This window comes from Aythya fuligula, chromosome 1, assembly GCF_009819795.1.
Source record: "Aythya fuligula isolate bAytFul2 chromosome 1, bAytFul2.pri, whole genome shotgun sequence".
NCBI lineage: Eukaryota > Metazoa > Chordata > Aves > Anseriformes > Anatidae > Aythya > Aythya fuligula.
The window spans coordinates 134578198-134604914 of NC_045559.1; the positions used below are offsets into that span (position 1 = coordinate 134578198).

Genomic DNA, 26717 nt, shown 5'->3' on the forward strand with positions numbered 1-26717 from the left:
GTTGTGTAAAACTTAATGTACAGAATATAGAATGCAGAGTCTCAGTTGGTTAGCGTGCTGATCATACTTCTGGATGCAAAGAAATTATTTAAGTCATTTTCATAAGGGTATTCATTTTGCTGTAGTTGTAACATTGAGTCCTTTGTACATATTATAATAAAATCTTTTGTACATCCTATTCAAAACAAAGATCAAGCTAAATAAAATTCTCAGAAAAGAGCTTAGTTGCATCAGAAATCCTTTTCTATTTTTGTCTGTGTAACAGCTCAAGAGTAAGGTAAACATTAAAAAAAAGTTGAAAGTACATTCTAAGACTCTTCTGTGCTGCGTAAACTTTAATAGCTTATGCAAAATTATAGATTATATCAGTGAATGCAAGCTTGCAAATTAGATGTGGTTTCAGCTGTGATTATTTGTAAAAACAGCATTTCTTCCTTGCGTGTAATATCTGCTTATTAACAACATTGTTATTAAAAAAAATTGGTAGGTGAATGAGTTGTCTTTTTTTCTTTTTAATAGCACATTCATGAGATTGTACTAGTAAATTTTATTTTCTTGACACTGCTGAAAGTTATGGAGTCATAGGATGGTTTGGGTTGAAAGGGACCTTTAAAGATCATCTGACCCAAAGCCCAGCCGTGGGCAGGGGCATCTTTCACTAGGACAGGTTGCCCGAAGCCTGATCCATGATCCAGCCTGGCATTGAACACTTATAAATTTCTTACTTATGTCCGATGTAAATCTACCCTATCTCAGTGTAAAACTGTTGCCCTTTTTTCCTGTCACTAGAAATGAAAAGTTTTGCCCCGTCTTTCTTGGAAGTCTCCTTTAGGTATTAGAAGGCCCCCATAAGGTCTCCCTGGGGCCTTCTCTTCTCCAGGCTGAACAACCCCAACTTCCTCAGCCTGTCTTCATAGGAGAGGTGCTCCAGCCCTTTAATCATCTCTGTGGCGCTTCTCTGGACTCACGCTGATAGGTCCATGTTCTTCCTGTGCTGGGGGTCCCAGAGCTGAATGCAGTGCTCCAGGGGGGTCTCACAAGAGCAGAGTAGAGGGTGGGAATCCCCTCCCTTACCTTGCTGACCACACTACTTTTGATGCAGCCCAGGATACAGTTGGCTTTTTGGGCTGCAGGAGCACATTGCTGGCTTGTGCCCAGTTTTTCATCTACTGATATCCCCAATTTCTTCTCCATGTGACTGAAAAAAAAAGTTGTAAAGGTATCATTTGGTGTAGTTTTGGTGACATGTATGAAGAATTTAGTGGGCTAGTAATGATTTTCTGTTAAACCTTACAGATGTGTACTTTCTTAAACAAAACAGCATATTCTGTGTCAGTAGTTTGCCTGTGATGAAATGCTGTATGTGCATATCAGACTGTTTAACTCTGAAGCTGATAATGAAATGAGTTTGTTTCATCTGAGTGTAACTTACGTATTGTGACTGTTAAACCTACGCATGTAGAATCATTTTACAATTCACAGAGGAAAAATAAGTACTTCTGAGTCTATGAAGTGCATGTGTAAAACTGCTTGACTCAATACAGAAGTGCTTGTTTTCCCTGCCTGGCTGGTTAAAAGGTAGATACTGTAATTGGGTGAGGTAGCTCCTGCCTAAGGTGTCTGGGAGACTGTTGATTGCCTAAAAGATCACAGAATTATAGAGCATCTCGAGTTGAAAGGGACCCACAAGGATCATCGATTCCAACTCCTGGCACCACACAAGTCTACCCAAAAATTCAGACCATGTGACTAAGAGCACAGTCCAAACGCTTCTTAAACTCCAACAGGCTTGTTGCTGTGACTATGTCTCTGGGGAGCCTGTTCCAGTGTGCAACCACCCTCTCGGTGAAGAACCTCTTCCTGAGATCCAGCCTGAACCTCCTCTGTCTCAGCTTGACACCACTCCCTCGGGTCCTATCACTGGTCACTAAAGAGAATAGATTGGTGCCTTCCCCTCCACTCTCCCTTGCGAGGAAGCTGTAGGCTACAATGAGGTCTCCCTTCAGTCTTTTTTCTAGGCTGAACAAACCGAGTGACCTCAGCCATTCCTCGTGTATCTTCCCGTTTAGGCCCTTCGCCGTCCTAGTAGCCCTTCTCTGGACACTACAATAGTTTCATGTCCTTTTTGTACTGTGGTGCCCAGAACTGCACGCAGTATTCGATGTGAGGCTGCAAGATGGAGAAAGTCTCTCTCAATTTGTGTTTGGGCTACAAATAGGCTGGTCAGTTGCTGCTTGTACAAGGATAGCCTGCAACTTTGCTGCTTCTGTCTGTGTGTGTTGTTGAAAGACTTCTACTAAGATCCTACTGTGATCAAGAACTCTGGCAACCTTTGAGGACACACATCCATTGTATCTTGTGATGTCCAACCATAAAGAGATGATATGGGGCTACGTGTTCCACTGTGGTGATCTTTGAAAGGAGGAAAAAGTCCAGTTCGTCATTTTTGAAAGCTATCAGTTGTAAGGTGAAGGTATAGCATGAAGAACAAACTTCCTGATGTTTCAAGGTCTTCAACTACTACTCAGTGGCCAGGCTTTGTCTTCGATTTGTATGCCTGTACTTCATCTATTTTGTTATCATGAATTAGCTCCAGGTCAGGGAAATTTTACAAATGGAAGTAAAAAGACCAAGAGAAAAAGGTTAAATTTATAAAGTGTGTTTAAGGTAGGTACTGGCTCTCACTAAACTTTACTTTCACTGCTGATTTGATAGGATTTGCTTTCTGAATATTAGCATATCTGGATTTCAACCTGGCCTTTTTAGTTAAGTCCAAGTTTTGCTGGTACACATGTTTAAATATCAGCGATTGTGTTTCTGGACTAGGACCATCTATACCTGACTAATGCTAATGCACAAAATAGCAGGGATTAGATACTTGAACATTTCTCGTCTATTTGCTTGTTCAGCTATTTCCTGAAATATACAGGGAGAGAACTAATAACTCAGAAGTACATTTAAATTAGGGCAGAGTCTCTGATCTGTCTACATGAGATGTTCAACATAATTTATTCTCCAATCTTATATTTTAAAAACATTCTAGAAATACTGGATTAAGTAATGAATAGATCATTTGTTTCATAAGTCTTGTAAAATACAATTTTTGCATACTGTGCAAAATTTCCTCCTCGATTTCTTTCTCCTTTAGCACTACTTTAGATGAAGATGGAAGTAAAATGTAGTTGAAGTGACTGTATTATAAGGGGTGCCAGTCCCTCAAAGGCTTCTGTCCAGTGCTGGTGAAGGAGGAAATCGGTCAAGTACAAACAATGTAGCTTTTATTACACTCAGCCAGCAATAATAAACCTTTGTACTTCACCAAGATTTTTTCCGTTTGCTTTTTAAAAAGACGCAGACAAGGAATATCCTGATCCTTTCCTTGCATTAATGTGGGGCTGACTTGCATCAAGTAGTTCTTTCAGGGGAAAAAACAAAACAGAAGAAGAAATCTGCAAGATGAGTTACAGGACAGACCAAAATATGCTGCTAATGTAAAAATAGCCTCGAATGTTTTAAAGGCATATATTTCAGGGTTGAAAAGAAAAGTGGCTGCGCAGGTGTTAGATGCAACACCAGTGTATCTAACACCTGCTTAGCCATTTTATTTTTCAATGGTTAAGTACCCCTTTTTAGCCTCACATAGTTTGTAGGGGACTGCTGTTAAGTTTGGACATAGGGTGCTTCACACATCTCTGATATTTGTCAGACTCCATGCAACTTTAACTTCTGTAGGATGAAGTGACTCTTCACATCATTCCAGGATTATTGCATTTGTAAGCATTTTATTTGTTCTTAGTCAATCATTAGTTTTTATGAGGTGAAAACATATTTTGGGGCACAACCATTTTATGTAGTTTTATGGTTGGTCAGCTTTATTTGTTTTCCTTTTTTTCTGGGGGTACAATTATACTTCTGTCCATACAGTAAGTTGTCAGGAACATACAAGACCTAATATGTTCAACTGCAGCAAATGAAAGAGCAAAAGCTACTGGAACAATCTGTTGTGTACCTGGCCCGTTACATATCTTCTACAGAGGTGCTACAGTAAACCTTCAAGCCCTTTTTGAAAGTTCCCGTTAGTCAGAGGTGCTTGGAAAGGTCTAAATCTGCCATTGACCTAGTGACATAGGAAATTGTTAAAACTTTAACTCCTGTGGGAAACTAAACTAAATATCTCCATGCTGAATTTAAGTGAAGTAACTGGCCTGTAGTGGTTTTACCAGGGATGGCAACTAAGCACCACACAGCCATTCACTCACCCTCCCCCCTCCCTCTCTGGAATGGGGGAGGGAATTGGAGGAAAAAAAAAAAAAAAAGCCCATGGGGATAGAGACAGTTTATTAGGATAGAAAATAAAGGAAAATAATAATAGTAGTACTACTACTACGTGCAAAACAAGTGGTGCACAGTGCAATTGCTGACCAATGCCCAGACTATCCCCAAGCAGCTGCCACCCCCCCACCCCATCCAGCCCCCCATATTAATTGCTCAGCATGATGCCATATGGTATGGAATACCCCTTTGGCCAGTTGGGGTCATCAGTGGTATCCCCGAGCTCCTGCTTCACCCCCAGCCTGCCCGCTGGCAGGACAGAGTGAGAAGCTGAAAAGTCCTTGGCTTCGTGTAAGCACTGCTCTGTAACAATTAAAACATCAGCGTGATATCAACATTATTCTCATCCTAAACCCCAAACACAGCACCATACCAGCTACTAGGAGGAAAACTAACTCTATCTGAGCTGAAACCAGGATGTAGCCAAATCGTATATGCTTCCAGTTAAAGGAGAAACAAACAAATGATGAAAGAAAGCTTTAATGTCCTTTTACATGTAGATAAAGATTTGATTATGTGAATTAGACTTAAACACAGCTTTGTAGCTTTGTGGCTTTTTTTTTTTTTCCCAATTATCTTTGTTCCTGCTTAGTTTTATTCACTACCTTTCCTTTTACCTTCATTGTGAGGGGAAAAAAATCACAGTGAAAAGCACTTTTCATCATCAGAGTGAGTGGAAAACAGTGTATTAATGATTTACCTGAACTCATTCGTTATGTACTACTAGAGGCAAATTGCAACTTTTTTTTTTTTTTTTTTCCCCATAGCAAGTTAGGGGTCAATCCCTTTTGGTTTAGACTGTACCTCAGACATCCAATTCAAAGTTTTAATTTTAGTACTGATCACAGATCAGGGAGTAGGAGGCATGTATTCACAACAGCAGACAAGAAATGAAACAATACCTGTAGAGAGATCAGGATTCATTATTTGGGGTTGTAATATAAATATGGCTTTACTCTTCACTGTGATGAAGATTCATAAAATCATAGTGAGCATCCAAAGGAGGGCAACAAAGATGGTGAAGGGTCTAGAGGAGAAGACATGAGGTGCAGCTGAGGCCCTTTGGTTTGCTCAGCCCCAAGCAGAGCAGGCTGAGGGGAGGCCTCATGGCGGCCTGCAGCTCCCTCACGAGGGGAGCGGAGGGGCAGGCGCTGAGCTCTGCTCTCTGGGGACAGCGACAGGACCCGAGGGAATGGCATGGAGCTGGGACAGGGGAGGGTCAGGCTGGGGGTTAGGGAAAGGTTCTGCACCCAGAGGGTGGTCGGGCACTGGGACAGGCTCCCCAGGGCAGTGGGCACAGCACCGAGTCTGCTGGAGTTTAGGAAACGTTTGGACAGCGCTCTCAGACATCATGGGGTCTGATTTTTTTGTGGTCCTTTGTGGAGCCAGGGGTTGGGCTTGATGATCCTTGTGGGTCCTTTCCAACTCGGGATATTCTGTGATTGTATTCTGAAATACCAGGGGTCCATAAAATATACAGAGAATCTGATAATTTTGCTTAATGGCACCCTGATATTTATAGTACTTTAACAGAGACCCAAATGATTGTGAGCCAAAAACAATTTATCTGGAATTAGAAAGGAACTCCCGCCATGGGTGTTTTGTTGAATTGCTCTTTTTGGAAATCATGAACCTGTCTCTGAAGTATGTGAAAAACAGGAAGTTTGACTGGCATGTCTTAATTAGCGTGGTGATTCTGTGTTTCTAATTCTTAAGGGTTGTAATTCAAAAAGAATTAAGTGGGTGGTTCAACACCAGGACTTAAGTGTTTGGTATTCTCTGGTGTATTAAATCTTAAGGGAAGTTGAACAAGGACTATATTCCAAATTGTTAAATTTTGTTTTAGTGGTGTGTCTCCATTGACTTCCTGTATAATAAGTAATTAAATAAGAAAGAAGTAATGCGTTTTCAGGATCTTTGAAGTCTGGAAACTGCAAAGAGGTGGACATTTCTTACAGAGCAAGTTGGAGATGAATCTTTGAGTCAAGGGCTAGCCTGTACTTAGAACATGCAATGCGAGTTCCTTTCTAACTTCAGCTGAGCAATAAAGAATTGGTGATGTTGATATTTCAGTTGAAAAAAATAGGTTGACAAGGGGCGAGACCAGAATCCAAAATAGAAGAAAGAAAAGATCACTCTGGCATGCCACTGGCAATAATATTTCTGGGGTAATTAGCCCTATATCCTCTAGAACTGATCATCTCACCTGGGGCGTAGTGGGTATATATATTTTTTGCTGTCTAGTATCCTACGTTGTTGCTAAGTAGAAAGATGTTTTCTCTATCCAAGTGATTCCTAGTGTAAACTAGGAAATAGCACAGCAGATGAATGAACAAAGTCATGGAAGCGAGATACTCTTGCAAAGCTGTATATGGTGAACGCTGTAGGAGGCATTTTGGTCCCATTTTCTATGCGGTTAAGCGCTCTTTATCAGGCTGTGTCCTCAGATACATGATCACTGAAGGATATAAAAATGCTTTGCAAAAGAAATTGCATAATATTTACTTATTGTGTTCCATAATACAAGATACACAATTTTAGAACAATGTGGCATCCCATGAAACCTCTAAATTTATTTGTTTCTGTCTTGTGATTTTTAGGTGTAGATCAGAACTCTCTAGGGTGGTGGAGGTATAGAAGCAGTGGTCTAAAGAGTTATGAGCAGCAGCCCACAGCTGGCTTGGAACAGTGTGAACACGCTGGGAAGGTTGAGCAGTAGTCTGCAAGGCGTTTGGAGCTGATGCTGGTCTGTGGGTTGGAAAAACAAAAAAAAAAAACACCTGAACAATGCCACTTTGATGTCCAAAACCTTCATCCTCCTTCTCCTGTGTTGCCTTGCTCATCTGTTGTAGAAGCCCACAGCTGTTTGTGTCATCTGATTTCTCCTTCTCTCTCTCAAATGTTAATCTTCTGGTTACTTGGGCAGGCTCCTTTCCTTTGATGTGTCCCTTCTTCCCTTTTTTCAAGAATTGTTGATGGCCCTCTCCACCTTTTAAGATATGTATTGCTAGTCTGTTCAAGTTCTATCACAAGACAAGCCATAGATTAAAGAGCAGAGAAATCCGACATCCAGCAGCGAGATTGTAATCTGCTACAATTTACCTGAATTATCTCTAACACTCAGCAGAATTGCCTGTCCTGTTTGTGGCTACCAACAAAGACCGTCACATGGCCCAGTGGGAAATGCTTCTTCTAACTGTAAATAATAGCAAATACATCTGATGCTTTCTGTAGGCATCTGTGGAAATCAAGACCTTCCCCTATGGGGCTTAGAAAGCAGCCCTCAGGGTCATGGATCTCACTTGACCTAGTTTATTCTTTGTTAAAACAGATGGTATCTATCTGAGCAGGGCAAACTTAGTTTTAAGAAAGAGAACTGGGATTAAAATGATGGGAAGTTGGAACAGCTGGGCCTAATTAATGGGAGCAAGCAAAGAGGCAAACTGAACATTAAGTTCAGTCACCTACATCAACAGCAAAATAGTCAGTACATGACTAGTCACTCAATTATTTTAGCTGATTATTTTAGTTGCAGGATTGGTTTTCCTAGCATCAAAAGTATCTTAAATTGCATCAGAAATATTCCCACATTCGTTATTCTTTTCTACCAGGCTTCAAAGAGCAAAATCCTGGAAGCTGGATACGGTATTTTGGCATGGTGTAAGGGAATCCAGCTTGTTTTATATGACTGAGAATGCCCTTCTTGTGTTTGATACCCGGCCTAAGCTGGTCCTCCACAGTATTTGTCCTCCTCCCTGTTGTGTGTTTAACACAAGAAGGTTACCTAATTGAGAAGATTGTTGGCATTCCTTCAAGTTCTGCAACCGCACTGAATTTGCAAAGGGATCCAAAAAAATTATTGTTTCTGTTGTAAACAGATTATACTAGATTAGTGGTTAGCATTTTGCATGCTTGTTCTGTTTGCCCCCTTAGTCCTGAAAATCTTGGAATTGTGTTCATGTTGCAAATGGCATGAGCACTCTTCATTGCTTTTGTTACTGGTGGCGAGAAACCTTCATTGCTAGATTGCATTGAGGGGAGATGGGGACTCATCCAAAATGGTATGTAATCCTGAAGTGTCTTGTTTTTAACTTAAAATAAATGTCAGTAGAATACTGTGCAAATCTGCAAACACCATATTTCCTTTGATTACTAGATGTAAGATATGCGAGGGCAAAATATTTCTATTCTAAGGTAATACTAAGGTTTGTTTACCTATGTCAGAGAGGGGCAAATCTAGCCAGTTTCAAATAGCTGAGCTTTGAGGAGATCAGGGCACAGAAATTGCACAGGGATTAGCAGAAGTTGTTCCATGACCTTAGTGTCACTTCCGTGGAGGATGAGAGGCAGCGGTGCTTTGACAGAAGACCAGTAACCCTGCCCCTTTCCGCTTCAAAGAGCGGTCTCTCAATTTTATGGGAGCGGTGCCTCTGTCTTACAGCAGCCACTTCACTGCCTCAATTTGTTAGGCTTCTTGCCATGAACATGGGGGCAGAGTTCCAGCTAGTCCCAGTGGCAAGGCAGGCATGTGTAAAGCAGCTAGATATTCCTGACTGTGCTACAGAACCGTAACAACTCTCTTCTGTAGGCTGCCCACCCTTCCCAGATGTCTGCAGAAAGGTGAATGTGAGCAGGAGATCTAGAACAAAGTGAGATATTTGAATTGTACTTGTTTTTGTGTCCAAACATCATCTGGTTGTCCAAAGACTGGGTAAGCATTAAAACAAACAAACAAATGCCACAGTTACTCCTGCATGTGGCTGTGCGAAACCATAAATTAAACCACACTTGTGTGCATTTATACAGCTGCTGTTTTTAAGTTTCAGCAAGTTCCCTGCTGTCCAGTTCTTGTTAACAGCCCCACAATATTAAAGAGTTTTTTCTATGTTGGAAAAAAAAACAGGTACTCCTGTGTTTGCTCTTTGGTTCTCTTTGCCACAGGAGGAGTTTAAACAACTTAAACAGTACAAGCAAACCTCTGTGTAAATTGCAGAGCATTCCTATTTTTCTTTGGGACTCTGAGAGTGTGTATTGTTTGTCAAAAGTGCTGGAAGGGTGGTGGTTGTACGTCTGGGTACTGTCACTGCCAACAGATGTAGGCCTAATGGATTTTCTGAGAAGATTTGAAAGGGAGACAATTCATATCGTGAGAAAGAGACATCTGCAAACAAATGTTGGAGGATTTCTTGGTCTGCTGAGTTAGAGGGATTCAGGATTGTCAGCTTGATTTCCGTAGCTGCTTGAAATTAGGCTGGAGATGTTTGAAGAAAGTCTGCGTGCAACCAGGCAAACAATAAAACTGGTTCGGGAGGTTGTAGGTTCTCGTCCGTCTGTGTGGTCTCTGGCTTTTCCCCGAGGCTCCCTGGATGAGGTCTTGCCACCCTTCTGGAACAGCCTGCCAGGCGCTGCAGCTCCCGGCAGGAAGGTTTTTAAAGAGGCCGTGTTTCCAAATTTAGAGCCATTGCTAAAGAAGTCCCTGACGGGTCCTGCTGTGAACGTGGTGGAACGTGGTGTTGCTATTATTATTTCTGAGCACCTCTGCTCGTACTGCTGGAAAAAATAAAACGTTCTAAAACGAGAATTTCTAGGACAAGTGGGACACTTCATGAAACATGAGGGCATTAAAGACCCAGGAAACAATTAGTTATGTGTTCACCTCCTACTTCCCTCATGAATGTGTCTGTGGGAGTACTTTATTTCATGCACGTATCAAAATGCATATGAAAACAGCATTTTCTTGCGGGGCTGGTACTGTTAATTTCCCTGAGTCAGCATTTGTAAGACTTAGAGTTTTGAAGATGCTTTTTAGTGTTGATGTATGATAAGACTAGTTTTCTGCATTCAAAATGTTTTTCCAGGTACTTGAACTTGCATTTCAGCTCCTAATTCTGAAATGACCAAAGTTATTTTTTTCACGTATGCATCCAATAAAGTTTTAAATAATAACTATTTTAGTCTGAACAGGTGGTTCTCCTCGGATGTTCTGTTTTAATGTATTTTTTTTTAAACTTCATAAGCTCGTGTCCATGAAAACAAGATTATTTACAGGTATAGTCATGTATTGTGACTGCATAGCTAAGGGATTTAATTGCATGATAAATTTTCCAGGGTAACGTGGTGGCTTACTTCAATACAACAGCAAGCTTTATCTGAGACCTGTTTACAGTTTTCGTGGTTAAAGAACTGTAATTCAGGACGGGTGGGAATATGTGTTGTGGTTTTTTTTATGCTTTGATATAATCTTTGGGACGACTGTAATCCTTGGTGGGTTTGTGTGGTGAGAAATTTTATCTCGAAAGCTGGTTTTGAAAGCTATATTGGTAGCAGAGCTGCAACTTTTATAGAACTGGATTGCTGAAGTTGTTAGTTCCTGGTTTGTAGTGTGAATATCTTGTTCTGTTTTTAGTAAATGACATGCTCTTAAACAATATTACAAGTGACTTGAAAGAATAACTGGTAAATAAAATATAAATGTTTAAAGTGTAAATACATATAGTGGGGAGGAAAAAAAAAAAAGAAAACATTTGGACATAGGGTGGAAAAAAAAAAAAAACAACACAACAACAAACCTTAAGTTTCCTGAATCTGCTAGAGACAAAATCTCCATTGTGTTTATTTATTTATTTATTGCCACTCCACTGCGGTTTTGGAACATCTTTTATTTTTTTTCTCCTTCCACCCTTTCCATGTACTTAGTCATCCCCTTCACCTGCTACACATCTTAGAAAGTTGTCTTGTGGTGTTGGTTGATCATAACCAATCAACCCAACCTGAAATCAGCTAACACGTTTGCTAATAATACTGCATCAGGTTAATGGGCTGCCTTCCGATGGTACGTGCAAGGCAGTAATTGTGAGTGTGAGTATAAAAGTTTGACTTTGTTTTTTGGAAAGCACTCCTGTGCAAGAGAGTGACCTCTTCTAAATCAGGCAATTGGTTTAAATGCCACTTTACAGTGAGACATGTTTCTGTCAGAGAATAGGATTAAAAATCTCTTCTGTATTGTTCAGTGGAACCTACATAACATTGTTTAAAGAACAAAAAAAAGAATGAGCAACCACCCAGAGAGCTGAAGTAGTTCATCTTGAAATGTGTAATACTGTGCTGCTCACAAATGGAACTGTGGCTAAACATAATAGTTTTAATTTTCTTTTCAAACTCAAAAATAATTCTCGGTTCACTTATGTATGATTGTCTTGAGTGCAAGGCATTTAAAAGGAAATTTAATGATTACTGTATTGAATGAAGAGAAATGCATAATGCATTATTCAAAAGACAATACTTTTTTTGACTGTTTTTTATTTTCCTTTTGTATTTTTAAGAGTGAATTGAAAAAGGAGTGCATTAACTACAAAAAAAAAAAGTGCCTGAAATGTACTCTTACCATGCAATGTAACAATTCAGCACTACAAGGAGATATTTTTTTGTTTACATACCAGTCAGCACTTTTAAGCATTTTTTTCCAATCACTCCCTTCCCCTTTTGAATCACTTCACTGCTCTGTACACATTTAAGGGAATAATCTCCTCACCTGAATATTTGCAGACAGCTGTTTTCAGTTGCTGAAGTCTTGGTAGATTAATATTATTTTTTTTGTTGACCTTTTTTTACGTTCCGTGTTCTAGTTATGAGTTCCTATTATTTCAAACACTACTGCATTTAGCTACGTTGTTTTTAATAAATAATATATGAAAAGTTTTTGTTTATAATGAGTAAATATTAACTTAAGTCTATTACAATTGAATGTTAATTTCTTGCTCAGTGATGATTTTTTTCCCTTTATGCCATGTGCTGTGTGTATATAGGATAAGTTGAATGCTATTTCTGAATCTCTGTTGAGATTATGCTCCTACCTAAATTGAAAGTGATCTTTGAAATGGTGATCTTTCCCAGCCTTTCTTCTATACTTGAGAACAGTTTTAGGTTTCATTTATTTTGGTTACATTTGAGTCTTCTCTGTTACTGACTTGTGTTTTAGATCTTCCTTACACTCTCTCTTGGCAAGAAATGCTTCCAGTATCTATCCAAAGAATGGCAGTATTACAGTATTGTTATTTTTATTACACCATTATCACTAAAACTTGACAAATTCCAAAGGAGGAAAAGTGTGGGAGCAACTAAAAAAAATGTATATATTGACTAGGAAAATATGTGAGGTCCTGTAGGTTTTAAACTAGCAAATTGCTTTTTTAAATAATACATTGATGTTTTCTTCAACTTTTCAGGCACAGGTACATTTGGGCGTGTTCATCTTGTGAAGGAAAAAATGGCCAAACGTTACTTTGCACTGAAAGTAATGAGCATTCCAGATGTCATTCGACTGAAGCAAGAGCAACATGTGCACAATGAAAAGTCAGTCTTGAAAGAGGTCAATCACCCATTTTTGATCAGATTGTAAGTTGCTGTTTTTTTATTAAAGTAGTATATGAAGTGCAGTTAAAACTAAGCATTCCAGACTCTTATTGCAAGTTCTTATGTATGTAACCAACAACAAATGCTTAATTTCTGATAAGTAATCTAGTCTAAAGTAGACTTCAAAGTAAAATATTTATTATGGAAGAACTAAAAATATAAACACAAAAATCACAATTTAAGCATTTAAGCAATCGTTATTACAAGCTCTTTATGCTCTCTCTCTAGTTTTTCATTATTTTTTCTTCAGACAGCATTATAGATTTTTTTAAGTGAGGGAAAAACAAAGAAATGTTAATATTAGTTTATCAGAATGAGCCCTAGAATAATTCTTGAGGAGGAGGCTTTTGCCCTTGCATGCCGTTGCTTTTTCCAGCACAATGATACTATTAGTTTTCAGCTAGCGTTCATAAATCCTGTATGTGGCTTAATATTAGTAAGATGAGGCTTAATATTAGTAAGATGAGTTCTAAGGAATGTAAAGTTTGAGATGCATGCAGGAAAGCAAGATGAGAATACATCTGGTTAGACTGGTTAAAATATGGGCAGAACAGGAGGAACAGGATTTTATTTGTATACTTATGTACGTAAATTCTATTTTAAGAAAAGAGAGAGGGGAAAAAAAATACATCCGTGCATCTAGAGCAGTGCAGCAAGTGTGGGAACTGAGAAACTTGTGTGAGAAGTGAGACGGAGTCATGAGGACTGGTGTCCATACAGAAGCAGTGGTCAAAAAATCCAAACTGATTGTTTTCTTTTTTTTTTTTTGTTCTTGCCTTGTTTCCAAAATGCCAGATTTTAAAGTTGGCAACAGAAGGACACAATTCAAATGCAAGTTCATTTGTGTGTAAAGGAACTGTTCTTGTCTTCTAGCTCTCTTCCTCTTCTGTTGACATGCTTCATGTGATGCTGCATCAGCTGTGCTCTTAAAATGGTCTGTGTCCCTTGGCAAAGGAGACTCAAAGGAACCTAGCTGGAATGAGCTATTTAAATTTTAAGTCATGTTCATATTTGTGTGCTTTATGTTAAACAAACGTTCATGGACAGTTACCACTGACTTGATGACAAATGAGGGTTTTTCCAGCCTGCTCCTCTCCTACTCAATACATGTGTTTTTATCATTAAATTTTTGTCTGTAGTTGATCAGCAAAGAGAAAAAAATGTTTTTCTTCTTCAGTGCTTTTAAACGGTTCTATTTACAGTCTGGTTTTTGTGTTCCCATCACCACCTGAAACATGGATAGTATCATCCTCTGGCTGCAAATTCAAGGAATTTGGTTCAGTGCAGCATAACACTGTATTTTGTAGCACTTCATGATGGGAATTTTTTAAGTAGTGCTGTACATCATCTAGTTCTGACCTTCACCATTCCTGTACCTTAACTTTACATTGTTAGTTTTTTTTTTTTCTTTTCCTGTTACATTTAAGAAGTATTGTATAGGGAGTTTCTGAATCAGTTTTTCTGTAAACAGAGAAGTTATTTAACTATTTCTGTCTTGAACTGTTTCTTGGAAATGTTTTATGCTCTTGTAACAGATGGTCATTGGAGACTCCTATACAATCTTTACTGACAAGTTTGAATGAAGTATCATAACTCTATAAGTGTAGCAGTTCACATGGCACTGTAATTTTAATCTCTATCTGTAATTTTTCAAGAAAATCTGAATTAATAAAAATCATGTTTTATAGCTCTGTAAGCTACAATATGTTATTAGACTGTAAGAGTTCACAATAGCTTCCACAGTTCATATAGAGAAGCCAGATTTTAAAATCACATGAAACCATGTATGTTATTCTAATCTCAGCTTCTGTAGTATTTGCCTTTTATATATAAAAATACAATGCAAAGCAATCTGTATTACAAATAATAAAGCTATTTTTCCATTTTTCATACATAATAAATAATACATCAATTTTTGTGTATAGACAATCCTTTAAGAGTCAGTGCTTGAATAAGTGACTTCCAGTACAAATACTGTGATATAACACCTAGTTTTTTTATGCCTTTTTTTTTCTCATATTCTTTTTCAGATTTTGCCCTTTCTCTCCCTTGTATATCATTTTTTTACATACATGGTTTACTTCATTTTACCTGTTCCTGTCCCTCTTTCTTCATTTCTTGTAGCTATAACTTTGCCTAACTCCTTAAAAACATATAAAGAAAGTTATTTTTGTAGTTCAGAAACATACTGTGAATGTCATCAGTAGCCAATTAGTGATGTTGAGGACTCTGTAACAGGAAATAGAAAAGCCTGTGCCTCACTCTGTTTCTGTTCAAACCCATGGAAGAGCTGTAGCTGATGTCTGATAGTCTGTCTTGTTTGGTTGCCCTTAGTGCCAGCATCAAGAAAGAAAATCTTTCTCACTTGGGTTTGGAAGATGAGTTTGCCCTGCTTATCTTTCTTGAGACTCACTATCTTGTTTAGGAACTAGCTAATGAAGCTAAAAAAAAAAAAAAAAAAAAAAAGATATTTGATCTGTACATTTTTGTGATACTACAGGGACATTTATTAGAAGCTGAAATAACTTCCATTCTTCTATAAATAAAGTAGATGAAGATACTTTTTTTGATTGTCATAGTAATAATTAGCTGTTTGTTTTAAAATAGTAAAATATTCTTCCAGGCTTTATCAAATACTGGTTTTCTTTTGAATTGTTAAGTTACATTTGGATGTGTGGTGTATGACTTAGTTAATGTGGGTAGAAAGAAGAATAGCTTAGTTCTAGGAATGTGGGAGAGAAGGTTTCAGTATTCTGTAATGAAGCATTTGAAAGCCATGGGGAGTGATTTTTTTTTTTCCTTGGCTGTTCTTTACTGCACTTTAGGAAAGAAGGTACCACAATATTTCTTAAATGAAAGGCAATACTCTGAGCAACAGAAGGTAACTTTCATTACGTTAGTTCTGAGGTAAAGACCCTGCTTTGTTTTTCTATTGATTTGTTAAAGATATCGTAGAAGAGCAAGCATTGTGATCTGACATTTATCTAGTAAACTACTCACTTCAGTTGGGGTTATATATTACTATGTAGGAAGCGTACAAGAAGGGAAGGAGAGCTCTCTGGTGTCCTCTTTGTGAACATACTGTCATAAACATCTTTACAAATGCAGATTCTGTTCATCCTACCCTTTACTTCGGCAATATTTGATTAAGTAAAATACAATATATGTGAGAATCATCTGATCCTAGCAGACTAGCAGTATACAAAGTCAGTTACAAGGTGCCTAGCAGATACTTGTTTGGTACAAAGCAAAGGAATCTGTCAGTTAATTTTTCATTCTAAGCCAGTGCTGTGCACGTTCTTAACTCTGTGTTTTTACTTTTCAAGTTAAGTCAGCTACTTGAACAGCTCTTACATAATCTTGCTATATTCTTGGGGTTTTAATATTTGCACAATAGGAACCATAAACGTATTCTGTACATGCTTGGGTAATAGAGATTAGTTTACAGAAATTTACTTCTGAAGCAAATCAGAGATAATTTGTTTATTCAATAAAACAATATTTTTATTACAGATTCTGGACCTACCATGATGAGCGTTTTTTATACATGTTAATGGAGTATGTGCCAGGGGGAGAACTTTTTAGTTACCTGCGCAACATGGGGCGTTTCAACAACAGCACAGGACTGTTTTACTCTACGGAAATTATTTGTGCAATAGAATACCTGCACTCCAAAGAAATAGTTTACAGAGACTTAAAGCCTGAAAATATATTACTAGACAAAGAAGGACACATCAAGCTTACTGATTTTGGATTTGCTAAAAAACTGGTGGATAGGTAAGTACATTTTTGTTATGGTTTAATACAGAAAACATGATTATAGTTGGAAGAAAAAAAATGTATTTCAGAGCTCCGATTTTTCTTTCGTTCCCAATGTTGTTCATACATGTCAAATCCTGTAATATAAAGGAGATTGGTTTTATTGAAATCAGTATGACGCCTTAGGTATAATTAGGAGCAGTATTACAGAGAAGCTACTGTAGAAAAATGTTTTTATGTGAGTAGAGTTGTGCGTTTGGGTTTATAGCAGTCCTTTTTTTTTTTTAATGTTAAAATAAAATGAGGAAAAAAATGAGATGTATATATCAATATATTAAATGGTACATAATATTCTATACAAGTTGAATTGCTGTATATTTTGTAACTGCTATGTCCTTCAAATTTCCTTTTAGATAGATTTTGGAAATGCAGTAATAACGTTTTACAACTGGATACTATTTTTTCACTGACACGTTGCTAAAATGAAATTTCAATAAACAGATTGAAACAAATAAGGTCAGCTTCAGCACCTCCACACACACACACATGAGAAAAATGCTGAGAGTATTTTAGAAATCAGTTTATGCCTATTTTATTGTATGTAAGCTTTTAGGTAATGCAGAGCTTTTTCTCCTTCATTTCTTTTTCTGTTCTCTTGATTTGAACTACTCTTCTAGGATTGTTGTGTTATTAAAAGGAAGCAAGAAGTTCCCTTACATTGAAAATAAACTAGTCTGTCATGTTAGAAAAGTGCTGTGACAAGGTATGGTGTTATGCCCCAGCACCCTCTCAGGAGAGAGACCAAATCCAATTGTTTTAGTTGAGATAAATAGATGACTATTTGAATCAAATAGATGCTTATCCTCTTTGCTTGCCTACATGTATTTCACCTGTTTGATGCTGCTTTTGCTCAGTTCAGCATATGGGGGAAATTGACAGGCTCAAATTGAAATGAAGGTGGATCTGTGAGACTTACTCTTACTGGATCCCCTATGAAGCAAAAATCAGGTGGGACAGATCAATGCATGGTACGGTGGTCATAAAAGTTGCATCGCTGTGTGTTACACGTTCGCAGTACTTACTGCATTGCAACAGCATAGAAGAATGCCAGGCACAAATAAATATGCTGGTTCTGTTTACCATTAAGTCTAACATTCTCTTTTAAATCCACGATGTTTTAGTGTCTGTACATTTGCTTGAATTCATTTCCTACTGAGCAAGCAGATTGATTTATAAAAATTGTCTTTTTTTTTTTAATAGTTTGCTTTTAAATCAAAATGACTTTTTGCAGGAAAAGGGTAAGGCAGCTCTGATGTAAGAAAGTAGGAGGGTCTCTTTATAAGACATTTTTGTACTAATTTTTATAACTTCCTACTTCTGCTAGAGGTAGATGCTGCCACTTAGTGGTTATTCTTAATTCACATTTCTGTGGATTTAAGCAGGAGTAATTTATACAGGGTGATAGTTCACATAAAAGTGTATTTTTCAATCTGGAAGATAAATCCATATAAAAATCAATTTGTTCAAACACATTTCAGGACATCAAATCAATGGTAGTTATCACTACCATTTCTTTATTCTTTTGCATCCCATCTTTGTGTGCCTGTGTGTCAGGTAGGCATGCTAGTCATTTTGTGTTGAATTGAAACGTAGAATGCTACAGTAATTTTATATTTGTATCTGCTTTACCTGTAAATGTACAACAGGTACAATAAAATGCTGAATACAGGGTTGGAAGCAACAAGGACTTATCAGTCAGAGCATTGATAACTCAAGTAACTCGAGTATAGTATAATTCAAATGATCTTTCAGAGGAAAGCACAAAAGTGAAGTTCATAGAATTTTACATTTTTCATGCACAGATTGCACTCAGAGTGTTTTGAAAGTTTAAAGTTATGATTTTCACGTTTTTGTTTTTTTCTCTTTTTTTTTTTGGAAGGGTGGGTGATGTTGTTCACTGTTAATTTTAGATTATTTAAATTCCATCCCCACCTGCTCCCTCCAAAACAAACAAAATAATAAAAAAAAAAAATAACTTGAGACATGCTTAAGCTTAAAGATTTTTGGGACACTTGTTTAATCCTTCTTAAACTGGATGTGCCTCATGACAATTCTGCACAAAAGACTTCAATATGGAAAACAAGACACAGCAAGTCTTGTTTTTATGTAACTGCCCTGTGTGTCACTGTAAAAGCAAGAATATCTTGCAGAACAAACTTTTGAGGGCTGGAAACAAAGTAATTTCCATTGAGTATAATTACGAAGAAACCTCCAGAAAAGAACACCAAAAAGGACAGTGTTAATTATCTCTGGATTGTGTGTGAGAAGCTTGGCAGGGACTACGGAGGAGGAGGCTAAATAGCCTGCAACAGTAGGAAACGGTAACCATCCAGACTTCTAACTTTGTCAGGTAGTGGTATTAACAAGTCCAACAAATGTTATTTGATAGCTTATGTTTATGACCAGAATAGATTCTTTTGTTTCATTTCCTTGTTTTAAAATTACATGCTCAACCTTATTAATTATTCCTACCTGGATTTCAGCTCTTAAGCTGAAAACCCAGAGCAGTGAAATTTTTGTAGCAGCTCACGGAACTGCGAAGGAAACAGTATATTTTTCTGCTTCATGATTTATCTGCAAAAGGATGATCTGCAAAAAGATGAATATGCAACAGTCATGAAATAAAAAGTATAGAAAAAGAATAAAAAGTATAGAAAAGAATAAAAGTAATACTTAAGGCAATTTGATCTTTTTTATAGCATTTACTTTGCATTTTTCAAATGCTAAGTAATTTGTTTCTTAACCAACAAAACAGGTAATAAAAGCTCTGATCAAATGGTACAAATCCAAAGCTTGACAAAGAATGTGGTCTTCCTCCAAGTTTTTGTGCATTTAGTAAACTTTTTTTTTTTTTTGATTAAATTTAAGGGAAGTAGGTGACCTGCTGGTAGTAATAACTTTGTTTTCCTGGTGCAGCTTCAGGTTATGTTGTCTTTTCCTCAATTTGTAGTTTTCCTTTTCTTTTAATTAAAAGATCTTATGCACCTGTAACAGAGGTTCATTTTAGTTATATTGTCACCAGCCAGTTATATGGGTCCTAAGAGTCATAGTCAAGTATTAAGTAAGATTTCTGTATCTAAATGACTTTGATAACAGGATGAAAATCACCAGGCATTTCACTTTTGCTGAATTTATGCCTTCATACTAATTTTGCAAAGGATGACTGTTGTGGGGCATTGTGCTGCCAAGGGCCTGGCTTATTTACTAAAACAAACGTGCCTGCTTTACCTGCTGTATTTGTGTAGCCTTGCTTCCCAAATATAAGAGTAAAGCTGGCAGCTGTTTTGTTTGCAGGGCAGGCTTTGTCAGCATGAATAACAGTTTGTATTATGAATTGTAATAGTGTGTAATACTGAAATACTGAATACTTGTAATACTGAAAACTGGGGGAAGGAAGTGTTTGTCATAGTTTTGTTTTAAAAGGTACCAAAGCTTTTCTGCTGGTTTTCTTAATTATCTAGTCATGATCTAAGCAACTGCTAGATGGCAGTAGCGTGTAAAGCAGCTCTGTACATAAGAATTTTCTTGAATATGCTCCATTTGGAAAAGGAGTTTGTTTTCTAGCAATATAAATTATGCCACCCTTTCATGATAAAAAAAAATGAAGATTCATTCATTACACCAGTGAGTGTAGTTTAAAGAGCTATGGAGCATTTGAATGCACAGTCTGTCAGTAACACAGACAATATAGCTGGAGTAATTTTGTTTTTGCCATGGTAAAACCACACCTAAATAAATTCAACTCCAACAATCATAAGTCTTTAAGATTTGACTGACTACACATATCCTCTTCCCTAAACTTCTGTACATGAATAAAGGCTGAGGGGAGAAAAAGGCTCTGATCGAACCTTTAAAAAAAAAAAATATTTCATAGTTTGATATGCCATAAATATGGATCTTGAATATGAACGTATGGTTGGGAAGTAGGTGGTTTAAGCTGAGCAAAACAGTAGAAGGAAAAACTGGAAGATGAAAAGCATGTGTATTACTTGTTAAAGGTGATTACCATTCATGTTAATGCATTTGTTCAGGACTATGTTACCAGTTTGATGCCTTGTGTATATTCGCATTGCACTCACAAATAAAACAAACAGTTTCTCTTCTTTCTCTGTAGCCTGTATTTAAAAATAAGTCAAGATCATGGAGCCAGGCAAATCCCTCACAGGTATTCTTACAAAGACAGGTTCACATTTCTAAAAAAAAGTAGTCTCAGAATATTCTATTTCAGATTGTAATTTGTTTTTTTGTAAGCATTAACTGCTTAGTTTCAATTTGTTTCATTAATGTGTAGGATATGAAATAAACATTTCAATTAAGTAGCAATAAAACTTCTTTTATTATGGTATTTTAATAAGAAACCTATGAGTAAAAACATGACGTTAAACAATATCAAAAATAAAAGGTAATATAACAAACATATCTCACAATTGCTTATCAACACTTTGTAAATTCTTTAAATAATTGAAAATAGAAAACATTTACTTAATAATGGTTATTCTGAAAGTGATAACAGGTTACATCTCCATACTATTTGGAAAACATCTTACTTAATAAAGGACTTTAAAAGGAATCTTACTATTTAAGCTACTACTCTTTTATTCCCCCCTTCTCCCTTTTCTAAACAAAAATCTTTCCTGGTGGCCAATAATCTTGCAGTCTTCTGGGCCTGTCAGAAGTAGTCCCAGGGGTCTGTTGTTTCCAGGGTAAAAACTACTGTTAATAATTTCAAAGCAACATATAACCAAATATATAGAGGTTAGAGCAGTCAGGAAACTTCAGCGCACTGATGTCTCCTGCAGCCAAGAAGTTCTTAATTTCCATATTTCACCTTCTATACCAGGAGAACTGGACAGCATCACAACAGTCTTTTCAGATCTTGTTAGAGATCTTGTTTTGTTTTGTTTTTTTCCTCCCCCAGGACATGGACACTTTGTGGCACTCCTGAGTACCTTGCACCAGAAGTCATCCAAAGCAAAGGTCATGGAAGAGCTGTGGATTGGTGGGCCCTGGGAATTCTTATATTTGAGATGTTGTCAGGGTAAGTGGTAACGATTGCTATATGACAAGAAAACTGCGTAGAAGTGTCTGTGTACTGGTTATGATTCTTTACTAGCTCTATTTGTGATACTCTACAGAGAAAATTTCAGTGAAATTTATTATTAATATTATCAGTTTCATTTCTGTCTCTTATGAAAGGAATCAGGAAGCTGTTAAAAAACAGCTTTTTTGTTTAAAAACAAAAACCAAACCACCACATATCAGCATTACTACTGGGATAACTGATGGGGAGAATGTTATTTCTGTTGTTTTTGAAATTTGTTTCATAGCAGTAATAACAGAAGATACAAAATAAAACTAAAGAGATTTTTCTGTCATTAATATACTTAACTGTTTTGGACTTGTAAGTGCAGGTGAAAGCAAGGTTTTCACAGCTTCCATAGAAAATGTGTATTTTCAATTTGTTATATAGTTTCTAGAACTTCTTGCAGTGTCAGGGTACTGATCCCTGTGTGCTTGGTGCCATCTCACAGGCTGGCTGTATGTCAGTTTGTCATTATGACCTTTCATTCTGGAGCACAAGTCCTATGAGGAGCAGCTGAATGAACTGGGGTTGTTTAGCCTGGAGAAGAAGAGGCTCATGGGAGACCTTATTGCTCTCTACAACTACCTGAAAGGAGGGTGTGGGGGCTGGGGGTCGTTCTGTTCTCACAGGTAGCTACAGATAGGACTAGAGGGAATGGTCTCAAGTTGTGCCAGGGGAGGTTTAGGTTAGAAATTAGGAGAAATTTATTCTTCGAATGAGCAGTCAGGCATTGGAACAGGTTGCCCAGGGAAGTGGTGGAGTCACTGTCCCAGGGGATGTTCAATGGGTGATATTGGTGGTAGGGTGATGGTTGGACCAGATGATCTTGAAGGTCTTTTCCAACCTTAGTGATTCTATGACTCTATATTCTCTAGTCCCATAGAACGAAGTCAGAACGAAAACATTCCTCCATAGACTTGTTCTTCCTTTTCTATATGCAGTGGCATCAGTTCAGGGTTGTGGTGGTTGGACAAGCAAGTCCAGCAGACAGTTTCCAATGAATGATTGCCTCAGAGCTCACAGCATAGATTTGGTGTGAAGGAACCCACCTAACACCATCAAAACTGTATCCCATGGCAGCACTGCTGCCTGCTGCTTGCTTTCTTAAAGTCCTGAAGGTTTGCACTTATGTTTGCTTTGAATCTCAAGGCAATTTCTGATCAGAAAAAGCATAGAAAGGTAATAATAGTTTCCCACTGACCCAGGCAGAGATGGCTGGCTGATCTAATAAAAAGTTGGTACTTTGTGTAGGCTGATCTGTGTCCAGGCTTCACCTTTCTTCCACAGTGACCTGTAAGGGTAGGAGTGTCTTGTTCCCTCCTCTGCGGGATGAAGGGAATGTGAGATTCCCAGCAGCCTTTTTGCCACTAATCTTGGTCCTAGACAGCAGGAAGATAAGTGTCTGAGGCTGTAACATTAGTGCAGGAGTTAATCTGCCACCTGAAGTCAGCGATTTCGCTTCCTGCCACAGGATTTGGTGGAACCCCTGAATATCAGCTTTCTATGCTGTCTGTGCAGACCCAGAGTAAGTGCAAATTGGGCGTTTTTCCTTTACGTGCCTTACTGAGGTTGGTTGGATTCTCTCTACTACAGTAGTAATAGAAACACATTTTCCAAAGTTAACATACTGAATACAGTTGATACTCAAGTTCTTATTTCTGATGAGTCAGTGAGACCTCAAAACTGCACAGCACTGAAGTATGATGGGCATATACTTAACTAAAAAAAAATAAGAAGGGGGAGCAGCTGCAGTCATTTCCAAGTGTAGGATCTTCTGTGTCCTGATATGGTGTGATGAGATCTCAGTTCCCCCAACTTAATGCGAACACTTTGGCTATTGAGATTCTAAACTGATAGAGGTAAATTATACATTTCTGAAAGACAACTGAGATCTTATATTGGCTGATTGACAGAGCAGCTGTCTGCTGCAAGTAGTTTTGTAATGGCCTGCATACCACTACAGTATTTCTGCTTTAATAAAGGTGTGTTGGGTGGAGTCTCTGTCGAAATCTGGTTGTTCTTAAGATATTGGTGTTTCACGGACTGAGGCTGAGAGGAGCAGAGACTGTATTACCCATCTTTTCTTTAAGAGGGCAGGGTATCATACAAGGGTTTTTCTTTTAGCATTTTACAAGCTTTTCACGGCTGTTGTCAGCAGCAATGTTTTAAAGCACTTTTCCTTAACAACTCAATATGTGGCTTGGTATTTACTATCAAGACTTTTAATGCAAAAACAGTCATAAGTGTTTCTTTATGGCTTTTATTCTGTTTTTTTTTTTTGTTTTTTTTTTTTTTTTTTTTTTTTTTTTTTTTTTTTTTTAAATCCCTTCAAACTAAGGAAAGATTTAAGAAATGGGTATCTTGGTTTCATCTGGGATAGAGTCAATTTTCTTCCTAGTAGCTGGTACAGTACTGCATTTTTAGGATGATTTTTAGGATTTAGGATGACAATAATGCTGATAATACACCAATGTAGTTGTTGCAGAGCAGTGCTTACACAGAGCCAAGGACTTTTCAGCTTCACATGGAGCCCTGCCAGTGAGGAGACTGGGGTGCACCAGGAGCTGGGAGGGGACACAACTGGGACAGCTGACCCATTCTGGCCAGAGGGGTGTCCTGTACTATATGGCATCATGCTGGACAATAAAACTGGGGGGAGTTGGCTGGGGGTGGCAACTTCTCAGGGACTGCCTGGGCATCAGGCAGTGGGTGGCGAGCAATTGCAGTGGTGCGTCACTTGTTCTGTGTATTCCTTTACCATAATTACTCTTTTTCTTTCCACTTCTGTCTTATTAAGCTCTTCTCAAGCTATGAATTTGTTTTATTTCCTCGATTCTCTCCCCCATTCCACTGGGTGGGAGCAGGAGGAGTGAGCATATGACTGTGTGGCACTTAGCTGCCTGCCAGGTTAAACCTCAACAACAGGAAAATTATTTGAAGGTGAATAAAACCTGACTTCAAGACTAAGTTACTGACTGCAAATAAATAACTTAAAACATTTGGTAGTTATTTCCTTAAGTTACTCTCTGAACCCCAAAAGCAATTGAAAAGAATAGGGAGATATGTGTGTAAGGAAATAGTCTCTTCAAAAATAAACAAACAAAATAAAACCACACTTTCCTGTTCTGCAGTGTAATATTTCTCTAACTTAATCCCTGGAGACCCATGGAATTCAAGTTCTGCACATTCTACATTTAGGGCAAGCTCTCATTTAGGCTTAACGTAGCAAATATGGGAAGGGGAAAGAACAGGGAAAAATGAGGGTGAGAAGAAATCTTTCCAAAACAGATAATAACATCAGTCCTTTATTGAGTTAATCTAAACAAAATAAACAAACTGTCAGTAGAAAGCCTTGAAAAATCTATATATCTTGATTGATCTTGTTCTGTTACAATCTGCCGTAGATTAAAATGTACATGTTAACATGCTAAATGTGTTGGATTCTGATTGTACTGTTACCAGAAACATAGCTAACTGAATTTTCTTATTTAGTGAGGACTTTGTTTTGATTTTGCTTCCGTAGTTTTATGTATGAGATATTTTGGTCTATTGTTTGTGGGTAGATAATGATTTGTGCCTATAATTTCATAGTCTCAGACCTGTATGGTTTTCCCTTGAGGCTTTGCAGCATCTCTTCTTCAGTGCTAAAAGTATCTATTAACTTTGATACCAATGCCAATGTCATTGTTATGCATCAGTTAGCAAAAGGAATGGTTTGCAGCTGTTGTCCCATATACAGAGAATTCTTAGCTTCTTTTTAGTTGGTGGAAAAAAGGCAGCTGTTTGTATTTGCCTTGTGGTGTGAAGACAGTCTGAAAATCAAGCTTTTTTTTTGTTGATTTATAGGGTAGCTTCTAGCACAATATTTGCACTGTTTTGTCAGAAATCTGTGCAATGTGTTGCAGATAGATCATTTGCACGTATTATCAAAGTCAAGTTCGTTGGTTTTTGAGTTTGAAAACCACCTAATCTTACTAAGCTAACATCATTTTGCATACAGGTCAAATACACTTTAAGCAGTATTGACATTAAATTTTTGCATATTTAAGTGTGATTTGCTTTCTTTAAAGAATTAATTACATAATAATTTATGATTTTCAATGAGCAAATTTTAATATATACAAATATATAAAAGCATATTTAAGTTCCTTATTCTTCTTGATTATACGTATCAATAGTATATAATACATTTGGAGATAGGAGGAAAATAAATCTGCATTTCACATCAGTCTTCTTACTGAAACTGTCACCTTCATGCTATGTAGTTACAAGATCTTATTCTAATTGACTTATGCAATTAGATTTGCTAATATGCAATACCAGATACAAAATTGGAAATTAAGTCTACTATTTTTCAGTGCTTTGGAGAACGTGAAGACCATAGATGTTGCATGACTAACAAAGAAATTTCACATGATAGTCTCTGGTGTGCAAAAATTTTACCCATTTTAAAAAGCTATCATGTTTTCCTTGTTCTGTTCTGTCAAAGCAAGAATTTATAAACACATTTTTCCTGAGACTCTTATATTATCCAGTTTCCTTCCAGCTGAGACTATTCAGTTTTTCTTAATGAAACTCAGTTTTCTGAGCAATAAAAAACAAAACACAACTTATTCAGCCTTTTCTTAACCAGATAATTTGTTAGTTAAGATTTTCTGTGCTTTGAAGTATGACCTTTTCTCTATGACTGAGTATATAAAAGGAAATGCTAATCCACTTGACCATCAGCTAAACAAAGAAGCACTTGGTACTTCTGAAAACATTTACATGGTAGGAATAAAGTATAGTACTTGTTGAGGAATAAGCTACTTCGAGCAACATAAAATCAAGGAAAGAATATGAAATTAAGAAATGTGTTCACCCTTGTTTGTGCTACCAGTGATTCTAAAGCACTGTACTTGTGCATGTGCACACAGTTTAGTTGTCTTAGAAAGTATTTATAAACTGTTTTCACATCTCCCTAGCATTTTAAGTGTTGGACAATAGTAGTGTTTAGGCCTAATTAATATAGATAATATCTTAAATCCCATTTTCTAGTTCATAAAGGTTTTGAGACAGAAGCATACAAGGG

At 37.4% G+C, this 26717-nt stretch overlaps 1 protein-coding gene across 1 annotated transcript in view; it reads left to right on the forward strand.

Annotated features, from left to right (window-relative positions):
* Window positions 1-26717, forward strand: part of PRKX (protein kinase X-linked) — a 58935-nt gene that overhangs the window by 18508 nt on the left and 13710 nt on the right. The window contains exons 2-4 of the mRNA XM_032193505.1: window positions 12558-12726; window positions 16258-16521; window positions 21482-21601. Coding sequence (XP_032049396.1) covers window positions 12558-12726; window positions 16258-16521; window positions 21482-21601 — 553 coding nt within the window. The remainder of the gene's footprint in view (window positions 1-12557; window positions 12727-16257; window positions 16522-21481; window positions 21602-26717) is intronic.